Source organism: Haliaeetus albicilla, chromosome 5, assembly GCF_947461875.1.
Source record: "Haliaeetus albicilla chromosome 5, bHalAlb1.1, whole genome shotgun sequence".
Classification (NCBI taxonomy): Eukaryota; Metazoa; Chordata; class Aves; order Accipitriformes; family Accipitridae; genus Haliaeetus; species Haliaeetus albicilla.
This window is the reverse complement of record NC_091487.1, coordinates 3,188,167-3,215,141: the sequence shown is the minus strand read 5'-3', so window position 1 is coordinate 3,215,141 and position 26,975 is coordinate 3,188,167. Positions and strand designations below refer to the sequence as shown.

The 26,975-nt window shown below is 45.4% G+C and overlaps 1 protein-coding gene across 1 annotated transcript; it reads left to right on the top strand.

The window, feature by feature from the left end:
- Positions 1–274: 274 nt before the first annotated feature.
- Positions 275–26,345, top strand: NEMF (nuclear export mediator factor). The gene is made up of 33 exons (XM_069783022.1): positions 275–391; positions 1,794–1,862; positions 2,535–2,637; positions 3,555–3,680; positions 3,766–3,914; positions 4,128–4,195; positions 8,976–9,062; positions 10,007–10,083; positions 10,621–10,691; positions 10,778–10,853; positions 11,920–11,982; positions 12,324–12,401; positions 12,781–12,989; positions 14,462–14,647; positions 15,139–15,202; positions 15,731–15,819; positions 16,486–16,589; positions 17,009–17,071; positions 17,854–17,966; positions 18,641–18,698; positions 19,078–19,136; positions 19,619–19,739; positions 19,873–20,146; positions 21,017–21,059; positions 21,145–21,194; positions 21,545–21,692; positions 22,590–22,667; positions 22,749–22,943; positions 23,561–23,593; positions 24,470–24,576; positions 24,674–24,717; positions 24,814–24,893; positions 26,017–26,345. The coding sequence occupies exons 1-33, from the start codon at positions 333–335 to the stop codon at positions 26,092–26,094; spliced, it is 3,222 nt and encodes a 1,073-aa protein (XP_069639123.1). The 5' UTR covers positions 275–332; the 3' UTR covers positions 26,095–26,345.
- The last annotated feature ends 630 nt before the right edge of the window (positions 26,346–26,975 follow it).

Sequence of the window (26,975 nt, the reverse complement as noted above, 5' to 3'; positions counted from 1 at the left end):
CCCTGCCGGACGGGCGCCGGCACCGCTCAGTACCGGGATCCCGCCTCTCAATAGCCACTGCACTGCAGCCTGAGCAACACAGAGGCACGCGGCCTCCTTTCCACCGCCCCGCCCGGCAGACCCTCCCCCCCCGCCACTATACCGCCCCCTGCCGGCCGGGCGCCGGCACCGCCGCCCTCCTCCTCCTCCCGCCCGGCCCCGCGGCTGGGCGCATGCGCGGGATCGCGGAGCGGAGCGAATTGGCGCGGGGCGCGACCCGTAGCGGGCGGTGGCGCAGGCGCGTGGCGGGAGTCCTGTCAGTCGGAGCGGCCGCCGCGGCCGCTGCCGCCGCCATGAAGTCTCGCTTCAGCACCGTCGACATCCGCGCGGTGCTCGCCGAGCTCCGGCAGAGGTACCGCTTCCCCCCTCCCTCACACACACAGCCCACCACCACCCCCTCGGGCTGCCTCCTGGCGCGGGGTCCGCTCCCACGCGGTGCCACCCCGAGGAGGCGCGGCCCGGCCCGATCGGTGGCGTCGTTCTCCCCTCAGCGGGGCCCGGCCCTCCATGGCACCGGGGCTGTGTGGGGCGGCTCTGCCTCCCCCACCTCCACCGGCAGCCCGGCTCCGCGCACACCCCCGCTCTGCCCCTCCGCATAAACCCCCCTCATCTGCTCTGCCCGCCTCTGCTCGGCCCTGCTCCCCTGCAGGACATAGTCCTGCCTAGCCCCCGTCCCCGCTTTGTGCCGCTCTCAGCACTGTTACAGCCGCTGCCCCCCGTGCTGCGGGTGCTGCACTGCCGGTTTGTGCTCCGGTGCATCTCCGCACTGCGCCGTTCGGTGTTGCCATCGTAGGGAGCGCAGCCCTGCACTGTGCTGTTCTGAGGTGATTCTGCCACTGCTATACATAGACTCCTCCGGGCAGTCCAGCCCCACGCTTTGCTGGATGGTGGGCTGCCCCTCTCTGTCATGTGCTGTGGCACCATGGGGCAGCACAGGGCCTGTCTGATGCTGCCTGCGTGGCTCCCAGCACATCTTCCTGCTGTAGAGCACAGAGTCCTCTCTGCCTCCCCTGTCACACCATCAGGGAAGGCCTAGTGCTCTTGCTCCCCCCTTCTTTGTCCTGCTCCCTCCTGTCCCCCAGGCTCTCCCTGGGGAGCAATTGAGTGTTCTCCCTTTCCTGTTTGCACAGGGAAGGGACTATGGTCTGTCGTCTACTCTCCCACCCAGCAGAGAAGCTCTAATGCTCCTCACATCCGTGCGCCGTGGAGCCCTCATACCCTTCTGGTGTCCAGGGCAATCTGCATATTCAGCCCCATGCTGAACAAAATGGTGACGAGACTGACCCCCCAGGCCGTTTCTTTGCTTCTACTGGGAATACTAGTGCCCCATGCTGGCAATGGGCTCCCTAAGTGATGCAGAAGTTAGCCCGGAGGAACAAAGTGCTCCCGTATAACCAGTAAATTTTGCATCCCTGCCACAAAGAGGAGTGCTTGCAGGACCTGGCAGCCTGGCCCCCATCCTGTGCTGGAGATCCAGAAGCTGTCTGGTTGCAGCTGGGATATCTGCAGTGGCTGGTTTTGCTTTGACTTGTTTAGCTTTTTGCCCTTTGTCCGTAAATACCAATTTCTCCATCTTTTGGTGGTTCAGCTTCCAGCTTGTTCCGTTAATCTTCCTTTGCTGCCTCTTCAGTTACTGCTTGGTAATTTATCAAAACTTGCACTTCTGTATATTTTAATTATCACTGCGATTTTTTTTAGCCACTTGTGTCGTTTGTGTATTGTATTCTCCAAAGCATGTATTTTCTTTTTGACAGCTTATTGGGAATGAGAGTAAACAATGTTTATGATGTGGATAATAAGACGTATCTTATTCGCCTTCAAAAGTAAGAATGTCTTTAAATTTCTTTATGCTGTTACTGTACATATGAGAACTTGATTTTTTTTGTATCTGTAGTTTCTGTTGACAGGTGTGTGGCTTTTCTGACTAGTTTTCAGTGAAATTCTATCGTTCTTTGATAGCATGAAGTAATTTTTACTGAGGAAGCTCTTGGGAGATAGCATATGAGGTGTGAAATACTGCAGAAAATATACAAAAGGCCAAAGATGTTAGTGTAAAAACACACAAATGTCATAGTTTCTTTTTGTGGGGAGGGAAGAGAGGAGTTGGAGGAGCGAAGAGCAACACTTAGTAAGTGATACGGGTGCCCAGGCCAAATGGGAGGTAGGGCTCATGTCATGTCACTAACCTGTCCACTCCAGTGGTGTCTGAAATGGACTCTTGCTCATCTGCTTGCCTCCAGTTGTGCTGGAGAATTTTTAACGCCATTGCATGCCAAGCATTTTGCTTGGCCGAATTATCCGTAAACTTCAAAAAGTAGATGTCCTTTCACTGTCAGTGGAGCTATTTGATGGGCTTTACCAGTTTTGGCAACAGTGTTTTCTGTAGATAGTGTGCCACTGGTTTGCAGTGCTTTGGTCTCATTCTAGTGCAAACTGGTGTGTGGTAAGGGGTGGCTGCTCATGTGCCAAGTAGTGAGTGTTTGTTTTGTTAACAGACCAGACTGCAAGGCCACGCTGCTGCTTGAATCTGGTATACGCATTCACACGACAGAGTTCGAGTGGCCAAAAAACATGATGCCATCTGGCTTTGCAATGAAGGTAAACTAACCTACAGTTTCTTTTTGATAAGGTGGCTGGATATCAGAAAGCAACATTCATGTTCTGTCCTTGGAGACAGAAGAAAATAGTGGAGGGATTTGAGACAGAAGAAAATAGTGGAAGGATTTGCCTGGTGGATGCTGATCAAGTGGGTGACTGAGGACAAGGGAAGAGCCAATGTGGACCCGGGGTCACATCATTGATGTTTAGTGCCTGAAACAATGAAAATGTAAATTTATGAAGACTAATATTAATCTGCTGGACATTTTCTGGGTCACCCAGATCTTTTGGAATTTTACTCCAGCAAAGTCCTTGTGATTTCAGTTGGATTGTCCAAATTTTAGGCCCTGGATGCAGCACCCTATCTTAATAGAGTCCTGCTGTTCAGTCTGCTGGACTTTGAGGGTTCAGATCTTGCTGGAAGGTGTTAGGCTGTGTTCCTGCAGGTAGATATGCAGGGATGGAACCTGAGTGCCAGCTCACACAGGTCTGCTTAGCCCACCACCTCTGGACATGGCCTCATTGAAATGACTCAGCAAAGGTTCTTCAGGGTGGCTTTCCACGTCATATATGGATGCAGGGATAATCCCGGTTCTCTTTGTAAAATAAACCTTTTGAATTTTAACTAGCTGCTCACTTGTTGAACTAAACAAATAGCAGTTTTTAATGGCAAAAATGGCTCAACATGAAGAATCTGGAACAATTATATTACCTATAAATGTCAAGGTATTATTTTGCTAAGAGCTGTCTTGTCTCTCTATTACCAAGATTGGCATTTTTACATTTATGGTATCTGTATGAAGTAAGAAGTAGTTAATGTCACAGAAGGGATCTATAGCTAAGAATGTATTTCAGTATAAAATGTCACAAGCAGATTTATTTGCATCATCTCACAGACATTTTCTCGTTATTGACAGTGCCGTAAACATTTAAAGACCAGAAGACTTGTCAGTGTAAAACAGCTGGGTATAGACAGAATTGTGGACTTCCAGTTTGGAAGCGATGAAGCTGCTTATCACCTGATTATTGAGCTGTATGACAGGGTGAGTGCAAAGCTCCAAGCGTGTCCTTGGTAAGCAAGCACATGCGTATGGCCTTTGTTGATGGTCCCCTATGGTGTGCTGGCAGGGTAACATTGTCCTGACAGACCATGAATACGTCATTTTAAACATTCTGAGGTTTCGCACGAATGAAGCGGATGATGTCAGATTTGCGGTTCGGGAACGATACCCAGTTGACAGTGCAAAAGCGGCTACACCTCTGCCAACCTTGGAAAGGTAATTGCTTTTAAATGGTGTATATATTGGAATAAACCCAAATTACTTGGGACTGTCAAAGGCAGCATGTCTTTGGGTAGTCTTTTCACATATTACAGGGCATTTTGCATTTCTTTTTTTAAAACTGAAAATGTTTTGTAGCTTCTAAGCAATACAATGTAGTCTTAAAACCCATTGTTCTTTGGCATTGCAACTCTCCATTATCTTCCTCAGGTTAACTGAAATGATATCAAATGCACCCAAAGGGGAACAACTGAAGAGGGCTCTTAACCCACATCTTCGTAAGTAATTGTGTTTTATTAGAAAATGAAATGAGGTCAATATGCATTATGTTTAGATGATGCTGAGAATTTGAACAACTTCAAGCAGTCTTTTTTTTTTTCTTGATGTTGTTCATGACAGTCTGCTTTCATGTGTGTTGAAAAACAACAAAAAACCTAAGCCTTTGAGAACAGAGTAGATTTTTTTCATTCCAAGCCAACTGCACAGAGAGATGAGCCTTGCCATGATCCTGCAGTGACAAGGACCTGAGAGTAGCTCTGTTAGAGCTCTGACTTGGTGCATTTTGCACAGCGTCTTGTCTTCAGTGGTACCGAATAGGAGATATAAGTGTAAAGTCAGGGCAAGGATGTTGTTAGGAAGTGGTTGGAGGATGCCAGTACTGCCAGTCCCTGGAATGACAACCGATGTGGTAAATCCAGGATGCTTGGTATGTCCACTGGGTGTTCCCTGGTAGCTGGGCAAAGCACCCTGTGCCCTGGTTTTCCCGACCATAGAAGCGAATTTGACTTGTGTGACATAGTCAAAACAAGTTTTGTTTATCCTCCTGACTTGGCAGTGTTGATCAAGCATGGGATTGCCTGGCAGGTACCTCTGAACAGCTCAAATCACATGATTTGTGGGACTAAGTATTACTTTCCCCATTTCTTGTTTCTCTTTTTCACCACCCTTGTCCCTCTCCTTCTCCATGCTGGTCTCCTCCTAAATAAACAACCCGCTGCTCATTACTTTCTCCCATTGTTCCCAGTTTTGCTATATCCAGAGTTGAATTTGGTATTTCTGATACTGTTATCTAGGTAACCTTGGCCTTATGTAGTGTTACTGATCTGATTATGGAGGCACAGCTGGCCTGGCAACAATTCAAAGGTCCACAATTCTTCCCTTCAGTTACTGTGTGAGTTTGGCTGTTTCTCACCCCATTCCTCCTTAACTACCTGTGAAACTGGGGTATCCCTTCTGGTGCTTCTCTAATTTTTGCCAGTTCTCACGCTGATAACTGTTGTGTCCAGCAGTTTCTCATGCTGCGTCCTGTAGTTCCTCATGTCCTACGCAGTTAGCTCAACCTTGGGCCAGTGCCTGGTCACCAGCCCTAACAGGCACACGGATACTTTGTTGGAAGAGTCTCAGTCACAGCAGTTTTATGTTTTAGAGACTTCCCATGACTGATCGGCAGGCCTCTTTGTATTTAATAGCTTGGGTTGGATTTTCCTTCCATGTATTTACCAAAGCTCTTTTTGAACCTGTATGAACTTCTGGCATCTACAGTGTTTGTGGTGAAGAGGTCCACTTGCTTGCATGTCCCATGAAAAGTCACATCCTTTTTTTGTTCCAAAACTAATCTCGCCAGTTTTACTTGGTGCCCTAGTATTGGATTTGAAGAGAAGGTGAGCAGTTGCTGCCTATTTACCAACTCTGCACCACTCATTTTACAAGTCTTAGTAATTTCTAGGCTGATCAGCCTACTGCGTAGCCTACATAGTCTTTCCTTGTACAGAATCTGTTCCAAGCCTGTGATGATCCTTCTTGCCCTTCTCTGTGCCTTTTCTAACTCTACCTGTTTTGAAATGGGGTAAGTAAAAGTGTACCTAACATTCACAGTGGAAGTGCACCATGGATTTATACTGTGGCATGATTTCCCATGTTCTGTTCACTATCCCTTTCCTAATAATTCCCAACACATGGCTTGACTCTTTTGTGTTCACTGACAATTGAGCTTATGTTTCCACAGAACCATCTGTTGTCAGGTCTTGCTCCCAAAAGAAATGATGGGTTGGGTATATGCATAAGTAGGATAGTTTTTCCTCATTGTCCTGGTTTCAGCTGGTATAGAGTTAATTCTCTTCCTAGTAGCTGGTACAGTGTTATGTTTTGGGTTCAGTATGAGAAGAATGTTGATAACACACTGATGTTTTCAGTTGTTGCTAAGTAATGTTTATACCAAGTCAAGGATTTTTCAGCTTCTGCCCAACCAGCAGGAAGGCTGGAGGGGCACAAGAAGTTGGGAGGGGATGCAGCCAGGGCAGCTGACCCAAACTGGCCAAAGGGATATTCCATACTGTGTGATGTCATGCCCAGTATATAAACTGGGGGGAGTTGGCTGAGGGGGGCGGATCACTGCTCGGGAACTGACTGGGCATTGGTCAGTGAGTGGTGAGCAATTGCACTGTGCATCACTTGTTTTGTATATTCCAATCCTTTTATTGTAATTTTATTACTGTTATTATTATTTTCTTTCTGTTCTATTAACCCACAAGGTCTACCTTTTTTTTTCTGATTCTCTCCCCCATCCCACTTGGTGTGGGGGGAGTGAGTGAGCGGCTGCGGGGTGCTTGGTTGCTGGCTGGGGTTAAACCACAGTACTCATGTACATAATTTTATATTGTTTTACAGTGAGTTTATGTGTCAGTTCTTTGGTAGCTCACTATTGCTCGGTCCTCTCCAGTTCTTCACAGCTGGCTGTTGTCTTTGTTGCTTAGATGAGTTGTGTTTCGTTAGTAGGCTTTGCCCCTTGCCCTTTGTTCCCCCTTCCTGGATCACTTAGGTGCATGTTGATCAGTGCAGGCCCTAGAGCGGGTCCCTGGAGAGCTCACCTTTCCTCCTCTCCCTCCAAGGATGCAAGCTGACAGTTTATACTTCCTCCCTGTTTCCTGTCTTTCAGCCAGGTTCTAATCCAGGCAGGGACTATCCTGCTATCCACTGGCAGCTTGTTTTCTCGGAGAGCTTTGGGGTGAGCTTTGCTAAATGCTTTCTGGAAATCCAAGCAGACCTTATCTGTTTGACCTCCCTTGTCTTTGTGCTTTTTAACTGTCTTGTAGCGTTATGATGCAAAATACAAAACTCTGCTGGCTCTTCTGTATCTAGTGCAAAGCTCTCTGCTACTTTTAGTCTTTAGGCTAAAAAGAATTGATAGTTCTCTAGTCCCTTTTTAAAATTGCCAGTGCGTTAACCTCCTTGTGCCTCTGCTGCTAAGAGAGATGTTGCAAGCTACTGTTAAGAGTTTGGCATCTCTGTCCTTGAGTTCTTTTAAACGCCTGGCTGAGTACCACATGATCCTGCGGATTTGCCGCTGCTTGTTTTGCCTGTTGGATCCATCACCTCTGCTGACAACTGGATTTGAGGCAGATTTTCTGACATACTGCCTGCAGAGAAACATTCCAGCCTGAGCTTCCCTGTGCCCCTACACTATGAATGAAACTCAAGACATTAATTTAATCTTCCTGCTCTTGTCATATCCAAGTGTTCCTTTTGCACGTTGATCACTTCTTGAACCTACTGATTCTAGCAGGCTTCCTGCTTATGATATATCTGGAAAAGACTTTAATTTTAATCTTGGTGGGTTTTTTTCAGATTTGCTTAAGATTAATTTTGGCCAGTGTTCCTGTGTTTTACATTCACCTGCCAGAGTGTGGTCTGCCATTTTCCACAAGGGACACAACTTCAGATAACTTTTTGCTTTTAACAGTATCTCTTAAGCTGATGTTTAGTCGTGCCAGCCATCCTTGGATTTTTCTGAAACACTGTTTAATAAGTGGTATGCATTTGTTCTGAAGCTCCAAAATAGCATCTCTAAATAGTCTGTGGGTTATTTGCAGACATTGCCTCTTATTGATTGTCTTAATTTCTTTCCTTCTAAGAAGCTCTCTTGCTTTATGTAATCTTCCCTTTTGAGCTGAGAGTAAGAGATTTCTTGGGCTTTTGTTGTGCTAGCATGGATCCAGGTAAATTTTAGTGTCAGCCTTGTACCATGACAGGACTTCTGTCCAGCCAGGCTGGGATGATTGAAACCTGATTTAGCTGTTCTGTGTCTGGCTTTCACAATCTCTTGGCTGTCCCTCTGCCCATTAGGGTGACCAGCAGCCCTGCTCAGGCAGTTAGTACTGTCGCCCTAATACTGCACGTCCCAGATGCAGGCCTGGGTTTTCATTCCCATGGGATTGTGCTGGGTTTTTTCAAGTGGTTATCTTGTTAATTTGTTTGGACTCTTAAGATCCTGTTTGCCTACTCTAAGGTCATCTGTGTCATTCTAAGCTTGATGCGGCACTGTATCAGTGGTTGTCTTCCTTCATTCATGTTTCTGCTTTGTTTGTTCTCAGTGTTCTTAGTTAAACTTGGTTTTCCATGGCCCCATCTTCTTTCTTAGTCTTTAAGGATCTTTGTAGGAGCTTGTATCTGTTTTCATTTGCTGCTTCTCCACACCCTGTTCAAATGGGGCTGTATCTGTTTCGGTTGTCACTCATTTCACATTTGGCTTTGCCAGCTTTTTCCTAATTCCTTATTTGAAGCTACAGAGTTTGTATGACTTCACGTACTGTAATACCTTATCTCAAGCCAGGCGGTTTGCCACCGTTGTTGGGTTTCCTACAATCTTCAGTTCAGAATCTTTCCTACCCCCTTTTAAATGTAAAGGTTTAATTCCATTTGGCCAACAGAAGCCCATCCTTCCTGTATATCCTTATTCTATCTTAGACCTTTCCCAGTTCCAGATGAATGTGAGCATCCTTAAGTTTGTAAGAACTTGTCAGCTGTGAGCTGAGACCCAGCTGCTCTGCCCAGCCAGCGAGCATTTCTGAGAGGGCCACTGTGGGAAACCTGATCATCTGCTCTCTCTGGGGTCTGCCTCCTGAATTTAGGACCACAGCTCCCTCGGTCTCCCCAGCCTCTCTAAGGATTGGCTGTAGTTTCACAGCCCTAGCTTGTTGAAACACTTCTCTTAACGTCAGTGTAAATACAAATTTCATTGTGAATGTTTTCTACAGATGATTTTTTTTTTTTTTTTAACAGCTTATGGAGCCACTCTCATTGAGCATTGCCTTATAGAAGCTGGATTTTCTGGGTATGTCAAAATAGATCAGCATATGGAAAGTAAAGGTATGTAGGAAATAATATTTTAAAGGCTGTACTACATACATGATAATTTTTATGTCTATGTAGTATTTTTTTCCAAAGAGATGAGTAATCCTTAAACCTGTAGTTCTGCCATACGGTTATATACTGTAATGTTTATAGGTTGGGGACCAACCTTGTTCGCACTAAAACTCTTGAATTGTGCATATATCAGAATTAAAACATCAGACTCCTCCTGTAGTCTAAATGATTTTGTAATGAGATGCTACCTTAAATGTCAGGTGAACTCTGGCGATGTAAAGGGATATTTTACAAGAATCCTGTATAGAAGAGTTAGCATCAAAGTCTTCCTTTATCTATAGCAAACATGGGGATTTGATAAAGTAGCAGCTTTACATTTATTGGGAAATTATGGATTTGGGTAGTAAAATCAGAGTAGATTTTTCTGTTGTCTTATTTTTCTTGTGCGGTTTATATTTGCCATAAATCAAAAGGATTTTTTTACTTCCTGCTGCATTATGGTGCTTAATAAGTCAACGTTGTAACAAACAAATAACTTCTCACAGCTACTGATTTATACTTTGCCTCTGCAGTTTTATTTTTATGAAGTGTTAGCATTTGTGTGGTCTTTTTTTTTTCATGGAACTTGAAAATTATGTCTTAGAAGTACCTATATAGATTTTTTTAATAAAAAATTCCCCAAATCTAAAATATGTACTGATGCTCCTGTTTAAAACAGTAATTGCTGTAGTGAAGCACTGGGGGTAAAGGATATCTGTGATTTTATTTTTGAGACGTGCTAGAATCCTACTTAACGTGGTTAAGTTGGACAGGTTGCTTCAGGCACTTGATTGGAAGAGCAGTTGCCTGGGTCTTTTGTTGATTTGCTGTTGTGCCATGTTTATGTAAAAATATCTTTCTGTTCTAGGTGTTTTAAAATATTCCTCTCCTCTCCCCTCTCTGTTTAGAAAATATTGAAAAAGTGCTTGCTGCTTTAGAGAAAGCAGAAGAATATATGACGCTAACTGACAACTTCAGTGGAAAGGTGGGTCTCCGTTGCGCAACTTGGTTATCATTTATGCAGGAATTGCAGAATTAAACTGGTAGGCGGGTATTGCTCAGCACATGCTTGTTCCTGGTGTTACTGGCTTCAGATTTTGTTCTGTGAGCTTGGGCTCCAGGTAGTGGTGGGGAATAAAAATTTCTTCCTTGCACTAGATGTGCAGCAGTTAAATAATTTACAAGCAGATTATGTAGGTTCTGTGAGAATTGCGTTTGTGCTTTAGTAGCATCTAACACCGTTCTGCAGATAAACTGCATTTGTGTGATAAGCTGTAGGGAAGTCCTGAGGTTTGTAAGAGAGGTTCACCTTTTTTTCTGGAAGAAGTTGGAGTCAAGACAAGCAAGCAGTCAGGGCTTTACTCAGTCAATCACATTGCTCCTGCCACAAGGTCTCCCTGCTAGAATGATTTACTGTCTCACGCTGATCAGTGGGTTAGCACCTAAAACTTGCTGCCTTGCCGAGATAAGGGGAATCCTCTTCAAAAAGAAATGCTGATGACATATTTATGTATTCTTTTAGGGTTATATTATCCAGAAAAAGGAGAAAAAGCCAAGTCTGGAACCAGATAAACCAGCAGAAGATATCTACACGTAAATATTTGAAGTATTTATTTTTCTACTAGTCTGCATAACATAAATTAGTTTTCAGGTGATAATATCAAATGTGTATTTTACAGATATGAGGAATTTCATCCTTTCTTGTTTTCTCAACATTCAAAATGTCCGTACTTGGAATTTGACTCATTCAATAAGGTACAGTGCTTTTGCTGATACTGTACTTAAGTGCTTTAATTGACTGATGCTAAAAACAGTATTTAAAATGTAGTGCAGAAATTGTTAATGAAAACACAGACCTTGGAAGAGATGATTAATTTTATGGATAAATGTTTTATGCAGAAAAGGCCAACTAAAACAGGGCCTTTAGGCTACTGCTGAGAAATGTTGTCTCTATTAACTCAGATTCTGTAGCTGAAACATGGCTTGTGCAACTGAGTGGAGGTGTGTATTGAACCTGTAAGGAGCGTGGCTGTTATCAGTCCCGGTCAAACATTTTGTTAGTGGAGAGTTCAGATGCTGAGTTATCACTGGAGGCAAACAGTCATCACAGTCATCACATTTATACTTTTCCAGTTGCTGCTTTGAAAACTTCAGGCACCTGATTTAGTATTTCCTTGAGTGTTGTCCTTCCTGGTCCTTGACTCATTAACATCTGAAATCATTAACTGCGTGTTGTTCTTGACCTTGATCTCCAGAATTACCATTTTGCTTTCCTGCATTGCTTCTTGGCTGAATTTCTGTCATCTCCGTCACAGCACTGATGATTTAAGCAGCCTAAAACCTTCCTCTTCTTCTGTTTTAAGCACAGTGTCTGGCAACTGGAACACCAGGAGCAGTTCTTAGGCATACTTTCTAGGTTTTTTGTGGATTTTTTTTTTTTTTTTTTAACTGAACTATTGGAGCAGCAGGAATTCAGGACAGACAGGTCTGTCATTGCAATCATTTAATCTGAAGAGCAGGCTGTGTCAAACAGCAGCTTTCTTTTCATCATTTCTTAGCAAAAAATGCGGGCCATAGTTTGGCTACTTACTTACTTCTGCATAACCCCTGGTTTGCAGTGAGACATATGCTTGAGTGTCTTGCTGAACTCATCTCAAGCAAAGGTAAAATGGAGGAAGTTACTGAACCCTGTTTTAGCATCTGTTTCCTCTTCTAGTGCTTTGCAGCCACCTCTCTTGAGCAGAACCTTCTCTGCCTGCTTGTTGCTGGTATAAGTTAGTGCAACTTGGAGATTCTTAAAACTGATTTTTTTCTCTTGCAGGCAGCAGATGAGTTCTACTCCAAGCTAGAGGGACAGAAAATTGATCTGAAAGCATTGCAGCAGGTATGCTTTCATCCAAGAGTGGGGCAGCTGAGGTGGCTCTCTGAGGTTCAAATGTTTTATTTTGTTGCTGTAGCTTGGGGCAAGGGAGGTGTCATTCCTTATTTTTGCTGTGGAAATGCCAGGTCAGTGGTGGTCAGGGAGTGGATTTCAATATTTATAATGTAGCAGTTGGTTTTGCTTGGAATACAAGTAATAGCATTAACAACGGTATTTTGGAGACTCTGCATCTCTTACGCTGCTGTATTTTTCTGTGCTGGAATGCTCTATTGAGTGTCTTGCAGTGATTAGGTAAGAAAATGCCATTTGTATTTATATTTTTCCATCTCACTTATTTTTGAAAGGAAAAACAAGCATTGAAGAAACTTGAAAATGTCCGTAGGGATCATGAGCACAGACTAGAAGCTCTTCAGCAAGCTCAGGTAAGACTGAGATATTTTTTTTTAACTTAGAAGATACGTAATTTTTCTTGAAGTGTTGTACCTGCTGGTCTGCATTGCTACGGTCAGCATTAGACCCCAACGTGAAGCCTTCTGCTGTCAGCGAGCACCCTGTAGCCCCTCAGGGAGCCTAGGCCTGCCCAGCAGGGCTCTGCTTCCTTATGAGTGCTTTGTACCTCTCTTGCCAAAATTTGCTTGTGCTGCTCTGCTTGCAGGAGTCAAGTTGGCCATTGTCATATGTGATCACTTCAATGCCATTCTTGGATTTCATCTCAATATTAATTACTGCTTTTATTTTTTTTAAACTATGGCTGAGTGTGTGTTTAGCTTCAATGGGTGTAAACTTTTTTCTTTCCTTAAGGAAGCTGATAAGATGAAAGGAGAACTTATAGAAATGAACTTGGAGATTGTTGACCGAGCCATCCAGGTGGTCCGTAGTGCGTTAGCCAACCAGATAGACTGGACAGAGATTGGAGCGATTGTTAAAGAAGCTCAAGCCCAGGGAGACCCCGTTGCAAGTGCAATCAAAGAATTAAAGCTTCAGACAAATCATATCACAATGCTGCTGAGGTAAGTACATTGCAGATCACCTGTACCAAATGGAAGCAGGACTGACTGTGTGAGCTGCGTAGCAGACAGGTATCTTTTTAGCTTGTGCATTGGTATTTAAATTGTTCAGTTTTTCTTACAGCAGCATGAAGAGAACATAGTTCTGTGAGCCGAGAGCCTTCTTTTTTGCTTTAAAAAATAATAGTAATTTTTGCTGTAATAGCTTTTGGTTTAGTAATTTTAGAGTCTGTCTGACAATATTATAAAACATTGGAAGGTGTCCTAAAGCAGTATAGGTCCAAAGCTCCAGTCTGTCAGTCAGCAGACAGATTTACCTCTCTGATTTACTCTTCTTTGATCTAAAATTCCCATAAGATCCTGCCACTTTCAATGCTGCTGACTGCTAACGGCAGTGCAGTGAAAGGCTGATCGTTCAAGATTGCAGCTGTTGTGAGCTGCAAGTTTTGATGCTGGTTCTTGTAGAAGTCCTGAGGAGAGAGCTGGCAGTGAAGCAGTATTTGGAGTGTCTTTAAAAACCTGATCTGACACTATATCAGGATGTTAGAGATAAAAAGGCAAGGATTTCTTTTTTACAGCTAGAACTTTTGGTATGACAGCTGGAACAGAATTTTTAGTGACCTCACTTTCAGAAACATTAGTGTATAGAATAAGCTTGCTTTCAGGAGAGAGTTCTGTGTTGGTAACTGTGTTATCAGTCTCTCTTCTCCGTCTGTTGTAGTAGCGAGTAATGATCACTTTGCTGATCGAACCGTTCAGTCTGTCCACCAAGTGCTGAATCATGCATCCTTAGTACAGAGGACTATGGAGATCTCTTTCCCTTTATGAGAACATTATTTTATGCTACTCCTTCACCTTTTGCTACACAGACTTAGTACAGCTGTATGGAGCAGGATTTAATGTCCTGGTGAGAAGCAAATACAAATCCAGCTAGTGTGTGCTCAGCATAGCTCTTTGAAAACAGTGGAGCAGATATTTTTTGAGGTTTTAAACCAGCGCGTTGCTGTCCTGTTCAATGCATCAGTATAATGATGTAACTGTTCTCTTTTCATGCGGCAATTACAGACAGATTGTCTTCTGTTTCTTTTACTTTATGGAAGCAGATCTTTGGAACTGTTCTTTGTTTTAAGTCTAGATTTTTGTCTAGGTTGATAGCATGGATGTGTGCCTTTTGATAGAAAAAATTGCCTTGGAAAACATCACTTCCTTGGACTGGAAAATTTGGACTCTTTCACTTTGGCTTTTGTTTTCTCCCCCTCTGCCCCCCACCCCAAACTTTGGCTGACTTGAAGACATAAACAGGCTTGCATGTAAGGCATCCTGGGGCCTTCCTGTGGCCACACGGTGAAAATGGTTTAAGAGTTCCTTAGGCCATTTGCAGTCTTCATGAGAGAATAGAAGTAAGAGTGCATTGCACTAAGGGTGAAAAATAACCAGTTCTCTTACCTTAATCCTATGATGTCATGTGTTTTTAGGAACCCATATGTGTTATCTGAAGAGGAAGAGGAGGAGGAGGATGCTAATTTAGAGAAAGAAGAAACAGAAGAACCAAAGGGAAAAAAGAAAAAGAATAAAAACAAACAGTTGAAGAAACCTCAGAAAAACAAACCGTCATTAGTTGATGTTGATCTCAGTCTGTCTGCATATGCCAATGCCAAAAAGTAAGGTTTACATTGAATGTGTGCTTTGGTAGTAGAAGTTTCTGTGTGCTTGCAGTTGTTAGTGATAACATCATAGGAAGGGCTCTGTGTATATCTTTTTAAAAATAGAAGTTAGAAATTGAAATGAGTAGCTTGCCCTGAGCTCTAGGACATGCATTTGCTTGGTCCAAACCCAATATTTCACTGTTGCATAGCAGCTAGTCTCTAGCTACCACATTAATTTAATTTTGAGTACAGTTCTGCACAGTGACACATGGAACAGAATGGCTACTTGTGCTGCACAGTAACCCAAACACAGTGCTCTGTCTGTCTGAGGAGGGGAGGGGACTTACTTCATCTGGCTGCTTTTCTCAGGTGAAGACTAAGCTGAAGATCTGGGCTAAAAAAAAAATCTTCTTAAAACTGAATGCTAATGGCAAATGTGATAAGTACATTCTGAAAATGAGTGAATCTGCTGGGATTTCAGATACAAACCAACTTGTGTTTCACAGGTACTATGATCACAAAAGACATGCAGCTAAGAAAACTCAGAAGACAGTAGAAGCTGCAGAAAAGGTATTTTTTCTTTGTTTTTAGAAGATATTTAAAAGCAAAGTCCCTGTCACTGATCAGTGGACAATTCTAACTTGGCCTGGGTAGTCCTAATGAGACGCGAAAGGTAAAAACAATCAAGCCAGGGTTGTTTCATTCTTGAGCTTTTAAGCTGACTGAACAGAGAATTGCAGATCCCTGTCGTGTCATCTGGTTTCCACCAGTAGCATTTTGAACATGTAAGACAGGTGCTAGGTGGAGGTACTGACAGACTAGTGCTTGCGGAGGCAGGAGGGGAAAATCAGTGGAAACCCTTAGGATCAAAGAGCTGATAATCTCATGGGGCAGCTATCCAGGGCGAAGATTTATGAAGATTTTAGGACAGCTATCTTAACCCACGCATGAGGGTAATGTGAGCTTGTGAGTAGCAGTATGTGGAGCCTGCACTCTGAAAAAGTTCAGAGACATTTCCTACCAGCTTTCCTACTGTTCAGTTATCAGTTTTGTGATTCCTGTGCTGGCAGATTGTGATCATGCTTTCTGTCTAAATAGGCATTTAAATCAGCCGAGAAGAAGACGAAGCAGACACTGAGGGAAGTTCAGACAGTTACCACCATTCAGAAAGCGAGAAAGGTCTATTGGCAAGTACAGTTTCATTGTCATTATCTAATGTCCTATGAATGTGTGCAAATTTGGAAGGACTGTGTCAGGCTGAGTTTTCACTAGCTTAGAAGTGGAGTTAATTATGATTTCTAAGCACTACACTTTGTACTGAGTCTTCTTACAGCTGCTTCTTGAAGGTGCTGGCTTGATCCTGTTAGTGCCTTTGCCTGGGAAAGTTCCTTTCAGAGGACATGGACTTGTACTTTAGCTGAGTTTTTTGTTTTTAACATGGCTAGGAATATGGGCTTAGTGAAAATAGGGAACTTCACTGTTACTTTCTGGCAGCTCAATATCTGAAATAGTAGCAGTAGATTTAAAAAACAAAAAAATGAAAAAAATCAAAACAAGAACTCAAAGCTTTTTATAGTCTAATAATTGAATTATTAAAATAAAAATAAATAGGAGGACTTTGTGGTGATGGTACTTGTTTAATCTCAAAATATTGTTGGCAGTGACGTTGTATTTGTACTGTGCCTTGTTTTTATGCCCCAGGCATATGGATGAATGTGAAACTATTTGCAGTGTCTTTTGTAAGTTGTAGATGCTAAGATGGATATTCTCAGAGTTTGGTATAAAAAAATACCTCTGAAATGTTCTGTTAGTTTGAGATGTTTTTCACACAATGGATTGATGTAATTTGGCAGGTTTGAGAAATTCCTGTGGTTCATTAGTTCTGAGAATTACCTTATTATTGCTGGAAGAGATCAACAGCAGAATGAGCTGATTGTAAAGCGGTATCTTAAACCGGGTGAGTCTGATTAAGTGGAGTATGTTGGTTTCTCTCTTACTTTCCAGTTTTGTGAATGTACAAGAATGACACGGGAAGGTCTGTCTGCTTTGTTCTTAAGCTGGGTCTTAGGTAAGAGGGGACTTTGGTGATGGTGAGTCCTAGAGACTGTGTGTGTTGTCCGTGGGGTGCTGGGGGGTCTGCTGGGAGGCTGGACCCTCCAGCACTGTAGGATAAGAGTAGGTTGGACAGACAGCACCAAAGGAGCTGATTCTCCCTGGGGCAACTGGGATGGACTAAAACGCTTCTGTATCCTCTTCCCATCCTGCTCCTTGCAGCCAAAATAGCTGTTTCCAATAAACATTAGAAACATTCACCTTAACTCGAGTGATCTGTGTAGTTCCCACATATATGACTGATTTGAGTTGCTTCTTTTCCAGGGGACATATACGTGCATGCCGATCTCCACGGAGCCACAAGCTGTGTGATCAAGAACCCATCAGGTACTTTGTGTGGGGCTGATGCAGGGACTCGTAGAAGCCTGGGAACACTGTGAACTGGCAGTCTCTGTATTGTATGTCTGAGCCCAGCCCAGTGAGCTGCCTTCCCCCCTCGCAGTGGTACTCAGCTCCAGCACACATTTCCTTTAGGATGAGAGGCATCAGACCTTCCAAGAGCAGGTTGTCACTGAGTGCTGCTGCTTTCCAGCCATGACTGGCTGCTTGCAATTACTCAGTTGAGCTCCTGGTGGGAAGGAGCAATGGAGGTGAGCTCACAGAGACAAGTGTTAGTCACTGGCAGAGGCAGTGGTGCAAGTGCTTGCTGCTGGCCGCAGGGACTGGGGTCCTGCTGAGGCTTTCATTGGTGGCATAAGCAGTTTGGATGCTGATGGAGGGTGCTGATCTCAGCTGGGAAGTGTTAATGCGGTGAGATATGGATCTCATGGGAGATCAGATGTGCAAACCCTGCCTGTGCCCCATTCCTGAGAGGTGGTGGAAGCTGGCCTTATGTTGTGAGGAGCACAATTACTGCTTGTTCATGGAGCTGAGCTGAAGAAGGAGCAGTAGCACAGCTGGCTTCAGCCTCTGCTGGGGAGCTGTGAAGAGCAGCTGCTGAAACTGCTTCTGCTCTGTCCGTACTGCCTTCAAGCTTAGCCAGGCCATGTTGTCTCTGCCCAGGGCCCCTGGAAAGCTCACACACTGGATTAGGGCGTGTGTGGAAGTTGGAGAATGTAAACTGTTGTGTGTGGATCACATTTGTTAATGTGTTGGGCGTTACTTTGTAGGTGAACCAATCCCTCCACGAACTCTGACAGAGGCAGGCACGATGGCCTTGTGTTACAGCGCTGCCTGGGAAGCCCGTGTTGTCACCAGTGCTTGGTGGGTCTCCCACAACCAGGTAAGGACACTCCTGCATGAGCTTTGCAGACAGAACATCTGAAGGAACTGGCGTGTGACTGCAGACAAAGTTTCTCTGTGTGGGAGCTGATGGAAGCGGGTGAAACTTTTGATTGATACAGTTCCTTGTGGGTTCCCCCAGTTCCTTGTGGGTTCCCCCGGCTCTGCTGCACTTAGGGCTGGGGTGGAGGGGTGACTTCTGATACGACCCGCACATGATAGAGGAAATGCTGTAGGTTTGGCTTCTTATTAACAGAGGGGAAGGACTTTTATTGAAAGTGGAGTTCTCTTTTTTTTTTCAGTTGGGCTTCTAGCTTGTATATTAACTGCATGCAGTCTTGCTGTGGTTCCAGTCAACTCAAGTGTAAGGTTGTAGAGATTATATCAAACTGAAAGTTGCAGTGCCTTCAGTGTTCTTCTTTCCTGAATAACCCAGTTACTCTCCCAGGACTTCTAAAATGTAGTGCCAGTAATGTGTGATTGAATTGAAACATCTCTTAGGTAAATAGTCTACAAAGGACAGAAAGAACCCCTTGGAAGTGGAGTCCTTGTGCAGACTGTTCCCATATGTTAAAATGCAGCTTGCTTGAATGTTGCTTTTGTTAGTGCTGTTAGTACACAGTGCTGGCCTTCTATGACAGATACTCTTTAGAGTTTATCATGATTTTTTTTTAGGTTTCTAAAACTGCACCTACAGGAGAATACCTCACTACTGGAAGCTTCATGATCCGAGGTGAGACACAAAGGAACGATGTGAATTAGATGTTAGGCATTTTGTCTGAAGATGCTGGGCTGTCCTGCAGTGGCAGTCACCTGAGCTGCCCCCCTCACCGTGGCAGCCAACAGATTCCGCTCTTCTGCTGAAAATCTGTTCTGAGTGGTTTAGACTGAATATCAGGCAGCTGCAGCAGCATTTCTAGCTGAGGCCCTGGACAGAAGACCAGGGCTAAACTGCTTTTGAGTTTCTCCCGTTCTGTTGTCATCCAAGAGACAGAACAAGCTCCAGTGTAATTTTTTGGTAGCCTAAAGCCACTAATAAAAATTAATTTTGAAAATACATCATGTAGCATAGCTGTTAAACCTCCTCATGAGAATCTGCCTTTGTTTTTCAGGGAAGAAGAATTTTCTTCCACCTTCCTATCTGATGATGGGCTTTAGCTTCTTGTTTAAGGTACTGCTTTCTCTGTGCAGCTCCTGCTGGCTTTTGTAATTGGGTTCGAGCTATAGGAGGCTTATTTTATCAGTATATTCCCATTTACTTCTTTTCCCACTGGGACAAATCCCATAAAACAATACTTGCTGAAAATTACTCTGCTTTCATTTCCATTTTTCCCCAGTTTGCACTGCCTTTATTTAAAACCACAGACACTGGTGAACGTTACTACCTCTGCTAGGTTTTTATACCAGCTCTATCTGAAGCATATGCATGTTTAGGGAGTCTGCTAGTTGTGCAGCTACGTGAGTCTCCTCACTAGCTGTATGTTCTAGGTCGTCAGACTTGGGTTTAAATGTGCTGGCTTAGTTTTCTAGCCTTTTGAATGGCAAAAAGTCTTCAAAAGGAAAGAATAAAGCTGAGTCAGGTGTTCTCTGAATGGGCTAGTGAACATCACTGGAGCTGGTACTGGCCTAACGTAAAGATGCCTCTGTTGTTAGGTGGATGAAAGTTGTGTTTGGAGACACCGAGAAGAAAGGAAGATCAAAGTACAGGATGAGGATCTAGAAATGGTTTCCAGCAGTGCCTGCGAACTGGTGTCTGAAGAAGTGGAGCTATTAGGTACAGTGGATGTGACTGGAGTGCTGCGTGCACTGTTGACAGACGGGACTGTTGACATTTAGTTCCCTGCACTGTTATGGGTCATTTTGGGCTTTCTAATGTGAACCGTGTTTTTCTCACCTGTGTGCCCCAGAAGGAGGAGATAGCAGCAATGAAGATGAAAAAGCAGAGTGTCAGGAAGCACCAGAGGATGTGGAAGCCATGTCTGAGAGCAATCGTGATGAGGGCGTTGCTGACCTTGACCAGGGAAGAGTAAACACACCTCCTGCACCAGAGGGTGACTCTGAAGAGGATGATGGAGAATCTGAAGATGAAGTGGAGCATCTGGAGTCAAAGACTGAAGTGAAGGAGGAAGAGGTAAATTACCCAGATACAACAATTGACCTGTCGCATCTTCAGTCTCAAAGGTAAGTGAAGAAGCAGCTGCACTTATCAGCCATGTGGGCACTTCTGAAGATCTCCATACTGTTAAAATGCTGCCAAGACAAGGGCTGTGAGGAGTTGCCATCACTTCTTTCGATGCTCAGCTCTGCAGAATGCAGGGCAGTAAGCCTGTACTGCAGGAATACTGCCACGCTGTGTACCGTTCCCTGCCGTTTTCCTGCATGGCTCTTCCTTGTGGGCTGCTTGCTTTGGACCCCCCTCCTGAAGTACACACACACATGCATACGGGGGTATCTGGCTCTTTTGTCACTGCTATTCCCTATTTTGGCCTAAGAGTCCCTTGACCACCACGCACTGATTTTGCTCCGGAGGAGATGGCTGCCCCCATTTTCTTTTCAGAGCTGTTCAGACCCGAGAAACTGAGTCATGAGTTGTTTCTGCTCTGCCAAGCTGATGCTGAGTTACTGCTCTGCATGTGGCTGTGAGATGAGCTCATCTCACTGTGTCCTGGAAGTGGTGCTCCTCAGGGAGTGTGAGGAGATGGGATTGAGTGGGTGGAAACAGACAGCTCTGCAGGGAATACCACAGCTGAGCGGGGCTGTATGCATGGGAAGCTGAACATCAGGGGTTCCTTTAGCACATACTGTATCCAGGCTGTCTTTGTTGCTTGTTTGTGTGTGTGCGTGAGACAAGCTGGCAGAGATCTGAAGATTTGTTTTGTAAACTGAATCCTGGTATTGCTGCCCTTTTCCATTCACCAAAGCTGGGATTTTCAAGGACTAGAAAGCCAAAAGCGGTGCAACCAAGTTAGCCAATGTCTGGGCTGTGGTTGATGAGTCCGTGGTTGAGCTGCTCTACATCTGTTGATGAGGTCCATTTTGATCTCCCCACAGATCCCTGCAGAAAATCGTCCCCAAAGAAGAAGAACCCAACTTGGTAAGGTCCCAGCTCAGATGTTTGGCAAAGAGCAGTGTGAACTGCTGCTGGACATGGTGTGGTCTAACTGCATTTCACTTCCTAGAGTGACAGCAAGCCCCAGGGGCGAAGGCATCTGTCTGCCAAGGAGAGGAGGTGAGAGCCTCTTTGTGTTTGCAGTGAGATGAATGCCTCCTCCCCATTCCGTCTCCAGGACCTGGGCGCAGGGCATGTCTTGCATCTCCCAGTCTGGGCTGGTCGATGTCAATTGTTTGTCCTGCATTTCCAGTGTGGGTCCTGCCTGTGGGATGGCGGCTGCTCCTGTCCTTTGGGAGTGCTGGTTGTGAACAAACAATTTCTTGTGTACTCGTGGGCTCGAGGTTTTTACTGAGGAGGGGTTGTTTCCAGCGTACATGGAAGGGAAGCAGGGTGGTAAAGCTGGCAGGAGAGCAGCAGCCTCTCTTGTCACAACAAGAGGCAGTGTGTCAAGTGATTGTTTTCCTTAGAGAAATGAAGAAAAAGAAGCAGCAAAATGACTCTGAGAACTTGGAGCCGCCTGAACAGAAGCAGAAAGAGATGGAAACACAGCCTCCCCCTGCTCCCAACACCAATAAGGGTGTTCCGGCCCCTCAGCCCATCAAGCGGGGCCAGAAGGTAGGCAGGGACCAGGTTTACCCATGGGCTGAGCTGTTGCCATGTGAAGTGTGGACAGAAATTCTAGATTCCTGTCAGACATCTGTGGCTGCCTGTCGTGGTTTAACCCCAGCCAGCAACTAAGCACCGCTCACTCACTCCCCCCCATCCAGTGGGATGGGGGAGAAAATCGGGAAAAGAAGTAAAACTCCTGGGTTGAGATAAGAACGGTTTAATAGAACAGAAAAGAAGAAACTAATAATGATAACACTAATAGAATGACAACAGTAGTAATAAAAGGAGTGGAATGTACAAATGATGCACAGGGCAATTGCTCACCACCCGCCGACCAACACCCAGCTAGTCCCCAAGCAGCGATTTTCCCCCCCCCGCCCACTTCCCAGTTCCTATACTGGATGGGACGTCCCATGGTATGGAATACACCATTGGCCAGTTTGGGTCAGGTGCCCTGGTTGTGTCCTGTGCCAACTTCTTGTGCGCTGGCTGGGCATGAGAAGCTGAAAAATCCTTGACTATAGTCTAAACATTACTTAGCAACAACTGAAAACAGTGTGTTATCAACATTCTTCGCGTACTGAACTCAAAACATAGCACTGTACCAGCTACTAGGAAGACAGTTAATTCTATCCCAGCTGAAACCAGGACACTGCCTGATAGTTTTAGACTCTTGGTGGTGCTCTTAGTGGTTTCAGGATGATGGTGCTGGTCTGTTAGCATTGAGCACCCTGTGCTTTCCTCGCTGAAACCACAGTCTCTTGGTTACTGGTGAACTGCTCTGAAAGAGGTTCAGGAGACGTGGAAGGAGAGTGCATTTGGGGTTAGCATCTAGGTGTTTGTGGGTGCGAAACTCTGCAAAAGTCATTGTTTCTAAAGCTGTTGGTGTGTTTTCTTCTGCAGAGTAAAATGAAGAAGATGAAGGAGAAGTACAAGGACCAGGATGAGGAGGACCGGGAGCTCATCATGAAGCTGCTGGGGGTGAGTGAGAGGAGTTTTGCCTTCCCCTGTGGTGCGGTCGCTTGGCTCACTGGCTCTGACCACCTCTGTGTGTAACCAAAGTCTGCAGGGTCAAACAAGGAGGAGAAAGGGAAAAAAGGGAAAAAGGGGAAGACAAAAGAAGAGCCAGCAAAGAAGCAACAGCAGAAACCCAAGGCTGCTCATTGTGGTGCTGGAAGGGGCAAGGAGACGCTCCCAGCAGGAGTCCTGCTGCACGAGTTGCAGGACCCAGCCCTGGAGGAGCAGCAGGATGAGAAGGTGAGCAACACACTCACCTCTCCTCTCCTGTCCATGAGTCTGTCCCTTCTCACTCTCTACTGGCACTGGGTAGCAATGTTCTGTCAGGAAGGCTGAGCAGCTCTTGCTGGTTTTGGGGCACTGTGGAGAACACTGCCTAATGCCACGGCCCTGGGAGCCCATCAGTTTCCAGAAGCAGCAGAAAACCCTGCAGCAATCTGTATGCACACTGCATTCCCAGCACAGCCAGAACGAGGGCTCAGAGGAGTACCGAGCCTTGCCAGGCTGCCGAGGATCCAGTTAAGTCAACACCTCCTACTTGGTGCAGCTGAAATGTAACCGAGTGCTCTCCAGATCTGTTGTTGTGAGTCAGTATCTCTGAATCACAGCCCATATCTCTCCTCCCAGCTTGGTATGTGCCAAGCAAATTAGAGTTTTGAAAGAAATATTCCTCCCCTCACCCACATAAAAGTGCTCTTCTTACCTTTGCTTTAAAATAAGTTAAATTCTCTTTGCCGTGAGAATGTGGCTTTCTGTGTACTGGTGATAAAAGAATTTATTTTCTCCAGGGGCTGGGGGAGAAAAAAGCAGTTGTGTGCTCATTTCGGCTCTGATGTCTCCTTTGTTTGTGTGTACAGGAGGAGCAAGACCAGGATCAGCCGGGGGTTGAGGTAAACGCTTGTCTGTCTTTGAAGCTTGGATAAGTGCTGAGGAGAAGGCTTTATTCCTGCTCAAAGCTGGCGGGCCCTGCTGCAGCATGCAGCTCCCTGTGAGCAGGACCAGAGGCACAGGGTTTCAGCGGGCTGGGGCTGGTTGGTGTCTGAGCCCTCCAGAATGTCACAGCTCTGCTGTTAGAAGTTCCCTTCTTGCCCGTGACTGTTTGAACTCAGCTTTCTCATATTTTTAAAAAAACCGTAACCTCTTTTTTTTCTTCCTACCCTGCTTATCACGTACATTCCCTATAGAAAGTAGGTGCTGGCTAAACTGAAGTTTGTCCCTTGCCTTTGCCTCTGGAGGTGTTTGCACCCCACCGGTGATAGTGGCTCTAGCCTGGAGGATGGCACAATACGATGCAGTGCAAGTTGCTCTTCAGTTTAGAAGTTTGTTTACATAAAAATTGCTTCAAAGTTTTCTGTAATTACAGGCTGTGTGGGTGTTGCCCAAGGCTTGAAATAAGTAGGTTTCATTAAATTCTTAAAATGAAGGAGGATAACAGTTGTCTGGAGGGGGAAACTGTGAAGATGTAACTACACTTGAGGGTCTTGTTTGGGTCATTTAAAACTAAGATCCATCCTGTTTCAAATGATGTGATTTGAGTAATCAAAGATGGTCAGTAACGAGTCATGGCTTGGTAGTTCAATGCCAGTGTGTGGTACGTTTTGGTAACCCCATCACGAGATCGGACACAGGGTACCTGTGGGATTGCAGCTGCTGTTGTAGTTTGGCTGGAAGGGGAGACCCTTCGGCCTCTGCCCCCAGTGAAACCAGCAGTTAGGGGTTGGAGAGATGCCGTCTGGTTTCACAGTGAAGCTCCTTTGCTTGTTCAGGAAGGCGAGGCGTTGCTGGACTCCCTGACGGGCCAGCCACACCCTGAGGATATTCTGCTCTTTGCTGTTCCCATCTGTGCTCCCTACACGGCAATGATGAACTATAAGTAAGTCGTAGCACTTTCTGTGGGAAGGGTTTGGCAGCAGCCTGCACTGGTCAAGGGGAGCCTGCATACTACTCACAGAAACCTTTTCTTTTGAAAGGTATAAAGTCAAGCTCACTCCAGGCACCCAAAAGAAGGGAAAAGGTACTGTATTAAAGCACTTCAATCCTTTCCAGTGCTCTACCTATTGAAGCTTGCACTTTTTTACATACTGTTTAAATCTTTCCTGTGTTTTTACAGCTGCAAAGATTGCCTTGCATAATTTTATGCAATCCAAAGAAGCTAGTGCAAGAGAAAAAGACCTGTTCCGCAGTGTAAAGGTGACCAGTTTTTTCTACATAGTTTCTCTTGCACAAACATAACAGCAGTAGCAAAATGTCCGCTAGTGCCATTTTGGGGGTAAATACTTCCAAAACCAAGTGTGCTATTGCTTTTTTTTTTTTTTTTCAGCAGCATTGTGTTTCTCTACTGCTGGGGCAGATGAACTGCTTAGGCTGGAAAGAGTCATTAGGAATGGAGCCTCACCAGTGTCATTGGGCCTTAGGTTTCTGTATTGTGTCGCTCTTGATCTAAAATAACGTATCTGACAAAAGCATCACCTTCCAAGAAGTCCTCTGGTTTTGGGAGGGGAAATTCTCGCTCCCGCTGGCAGTGTGTGGAAGGGGCAGGCACTTGCACTGGGGGTTCAGCTGGGCTCGGGTTGGAGGCAGCGTCCTGCTGCGCCGCTCATGCCAGGCTTTCGCCTGCCCCTCTTCCCCTGCAAGGCGCTTACCACAGGCCAGGGAAATCTGTGGTCTCTCTTCTCAGGCAGGTCTTAGCTCACCTGATGCAGTTTTCTTTGCCATTTCCTCCTCAAATTGGCCCCCCATCAGTCAGCAGCACTCCCGTACCTGTCACCAGGGAGAGGGCAGGTTCCTTGCTGTGCTTGTCTCCTGCGGCTCGGTCAGCCGTTCGCACCGCAGTCCCCTCGCTCCGCCTGCACTGCCTGTTGTGACTTCTGGTCCTGATTTCATGTTGGTGATCCCCGTTCATCAGGGCCCAGACTGCCCTGTGACAGCTGCTTGCTGGCCTGTAATAGTTCACTGATCAGAAACGTTGAATAGCAGCAGACTTAATGTTGGCTTTTTGTGGCACTCTGCTAGAAAAACACAATTAATGGTTAATGACCTTGAAGTGAACAGGCAGTGCCTAGGGACCTGCGGACCCAACCAGCCCATCCAATGGAGCTGATGTGTGGAAGCTGCACAGAAAACCAGTAAGTCTTTCATTAATAAAACATGGTGCCAGAGCAGAAGCCTGACGTCAGCCTTACTTTGGGGGAAAGCTGGCAGAAACGGGTGCATCAGCTCCTGCCAGCAGACTCGGAGGCAGTAGCAGAGGTGAGGAGGATGTTTGTAAATGCTTTTCTGCTGCGTTCAATTTTGTGTCTTTAATGTTTTGTAGGATACCGATTTGTCAAGAAATATTCCTGGTAAAGTCAAAGTGTCTGCACCTCATCTCCTGAACAAGAAAAAGAAGTGATTCCGTACTTGGGGTTCTCACCACCAGACTGCCACAGCTGCACGGTCAGAATCCAGCACCTGCAGGTGGGACAGCCAGACAGCCAGACCTACCCCGACTGCCATTCGTTTGACTGAATTTAGCTTCCGTGGTAGCAGGCAGACGAGGGCCAGTTCCTGCATCGCGGTTTAGATGGACTCTTAACAACTCGCTACAAATAGCATAGAAACACGCAAGTAAATTGCTGGCGTTTGGTCAGTGACGTGATCTCACGCTGTTCGTTCTCTGATGCTTTCAATGCTGGAGCCAAGCGCCCGTTCCCCATGCTGCTGGGCAAAGGCAGGCCTGAATTTGCTGCCACAAAACTTGGTGTTTCTTCCTAAAACCTGCTGCTTTCCTCTGAAGGGAACTGGATTTTCTAGTACGAGTAGGACAGTTTCAGTGCAAACTGCTTCATTTGAGAAAAGGTAGAATTTTATTTTTCCCAAAACATGCCGTTGGCTGCCAAGGGATGGAAGGTGCAGTCCCAACTCCAGCCCTCCAGAGCCCCTGAGCCCACCAGCACAGCTGAACTGTGCTGCGTAATTACTGCCCCTGTGGAGGTGAGGAACAGGCAGGGAAGAAGAGTCAGAGTAAACCCCACGTGCGGTATCAGCGCACCCCAGAGACGCACAACCACAGCTCAGCTCAGAGGTCCGCACCACCCCAAGCACTTACTTAAGCCACAGCTAAAGCTTACACAAGAAACTAGCGCAGGAATTACAATACAGGAATTATTTTGTTCTAGAAGTCAAACTTTTTAATTTTTTTTTTTTGAGGACAGCTTAAACATGATTTCACCCCTTCCCCACAGCAGCAGAGCCTGTTCCTTGTCCCCGATGTCACCTGCTGGGGCTGCTGAC

What these genes read in the sequence shown, in the direction of transcription:
- NEMF (XM_069783022.1), top strand. Translation starts at nt 333, where the DNA reads ATGAAGTCTCGCTTCAGCACCGTCGACATCCGCGCGGTGCTCGCCGAG. An exon ending in TCGCATCTTCAGTCTCAAAG is followed by an intron (nt 20,147 to 21,016) that starts GTAAGTGAAGAA and finishes ATCTCCCCACAG; the next exon opens with ATCCCTGCAGAAAATCGTCC. An exon ending in ACCTGTTCCGCAGTGTAAAG is followed by an intron (nt 24,894 to 26,016) that starts GTGACCAGTTTT and finishes AATGTTTTGTAG; the next exon opens with GATACCGATTTGTCAAGAAA.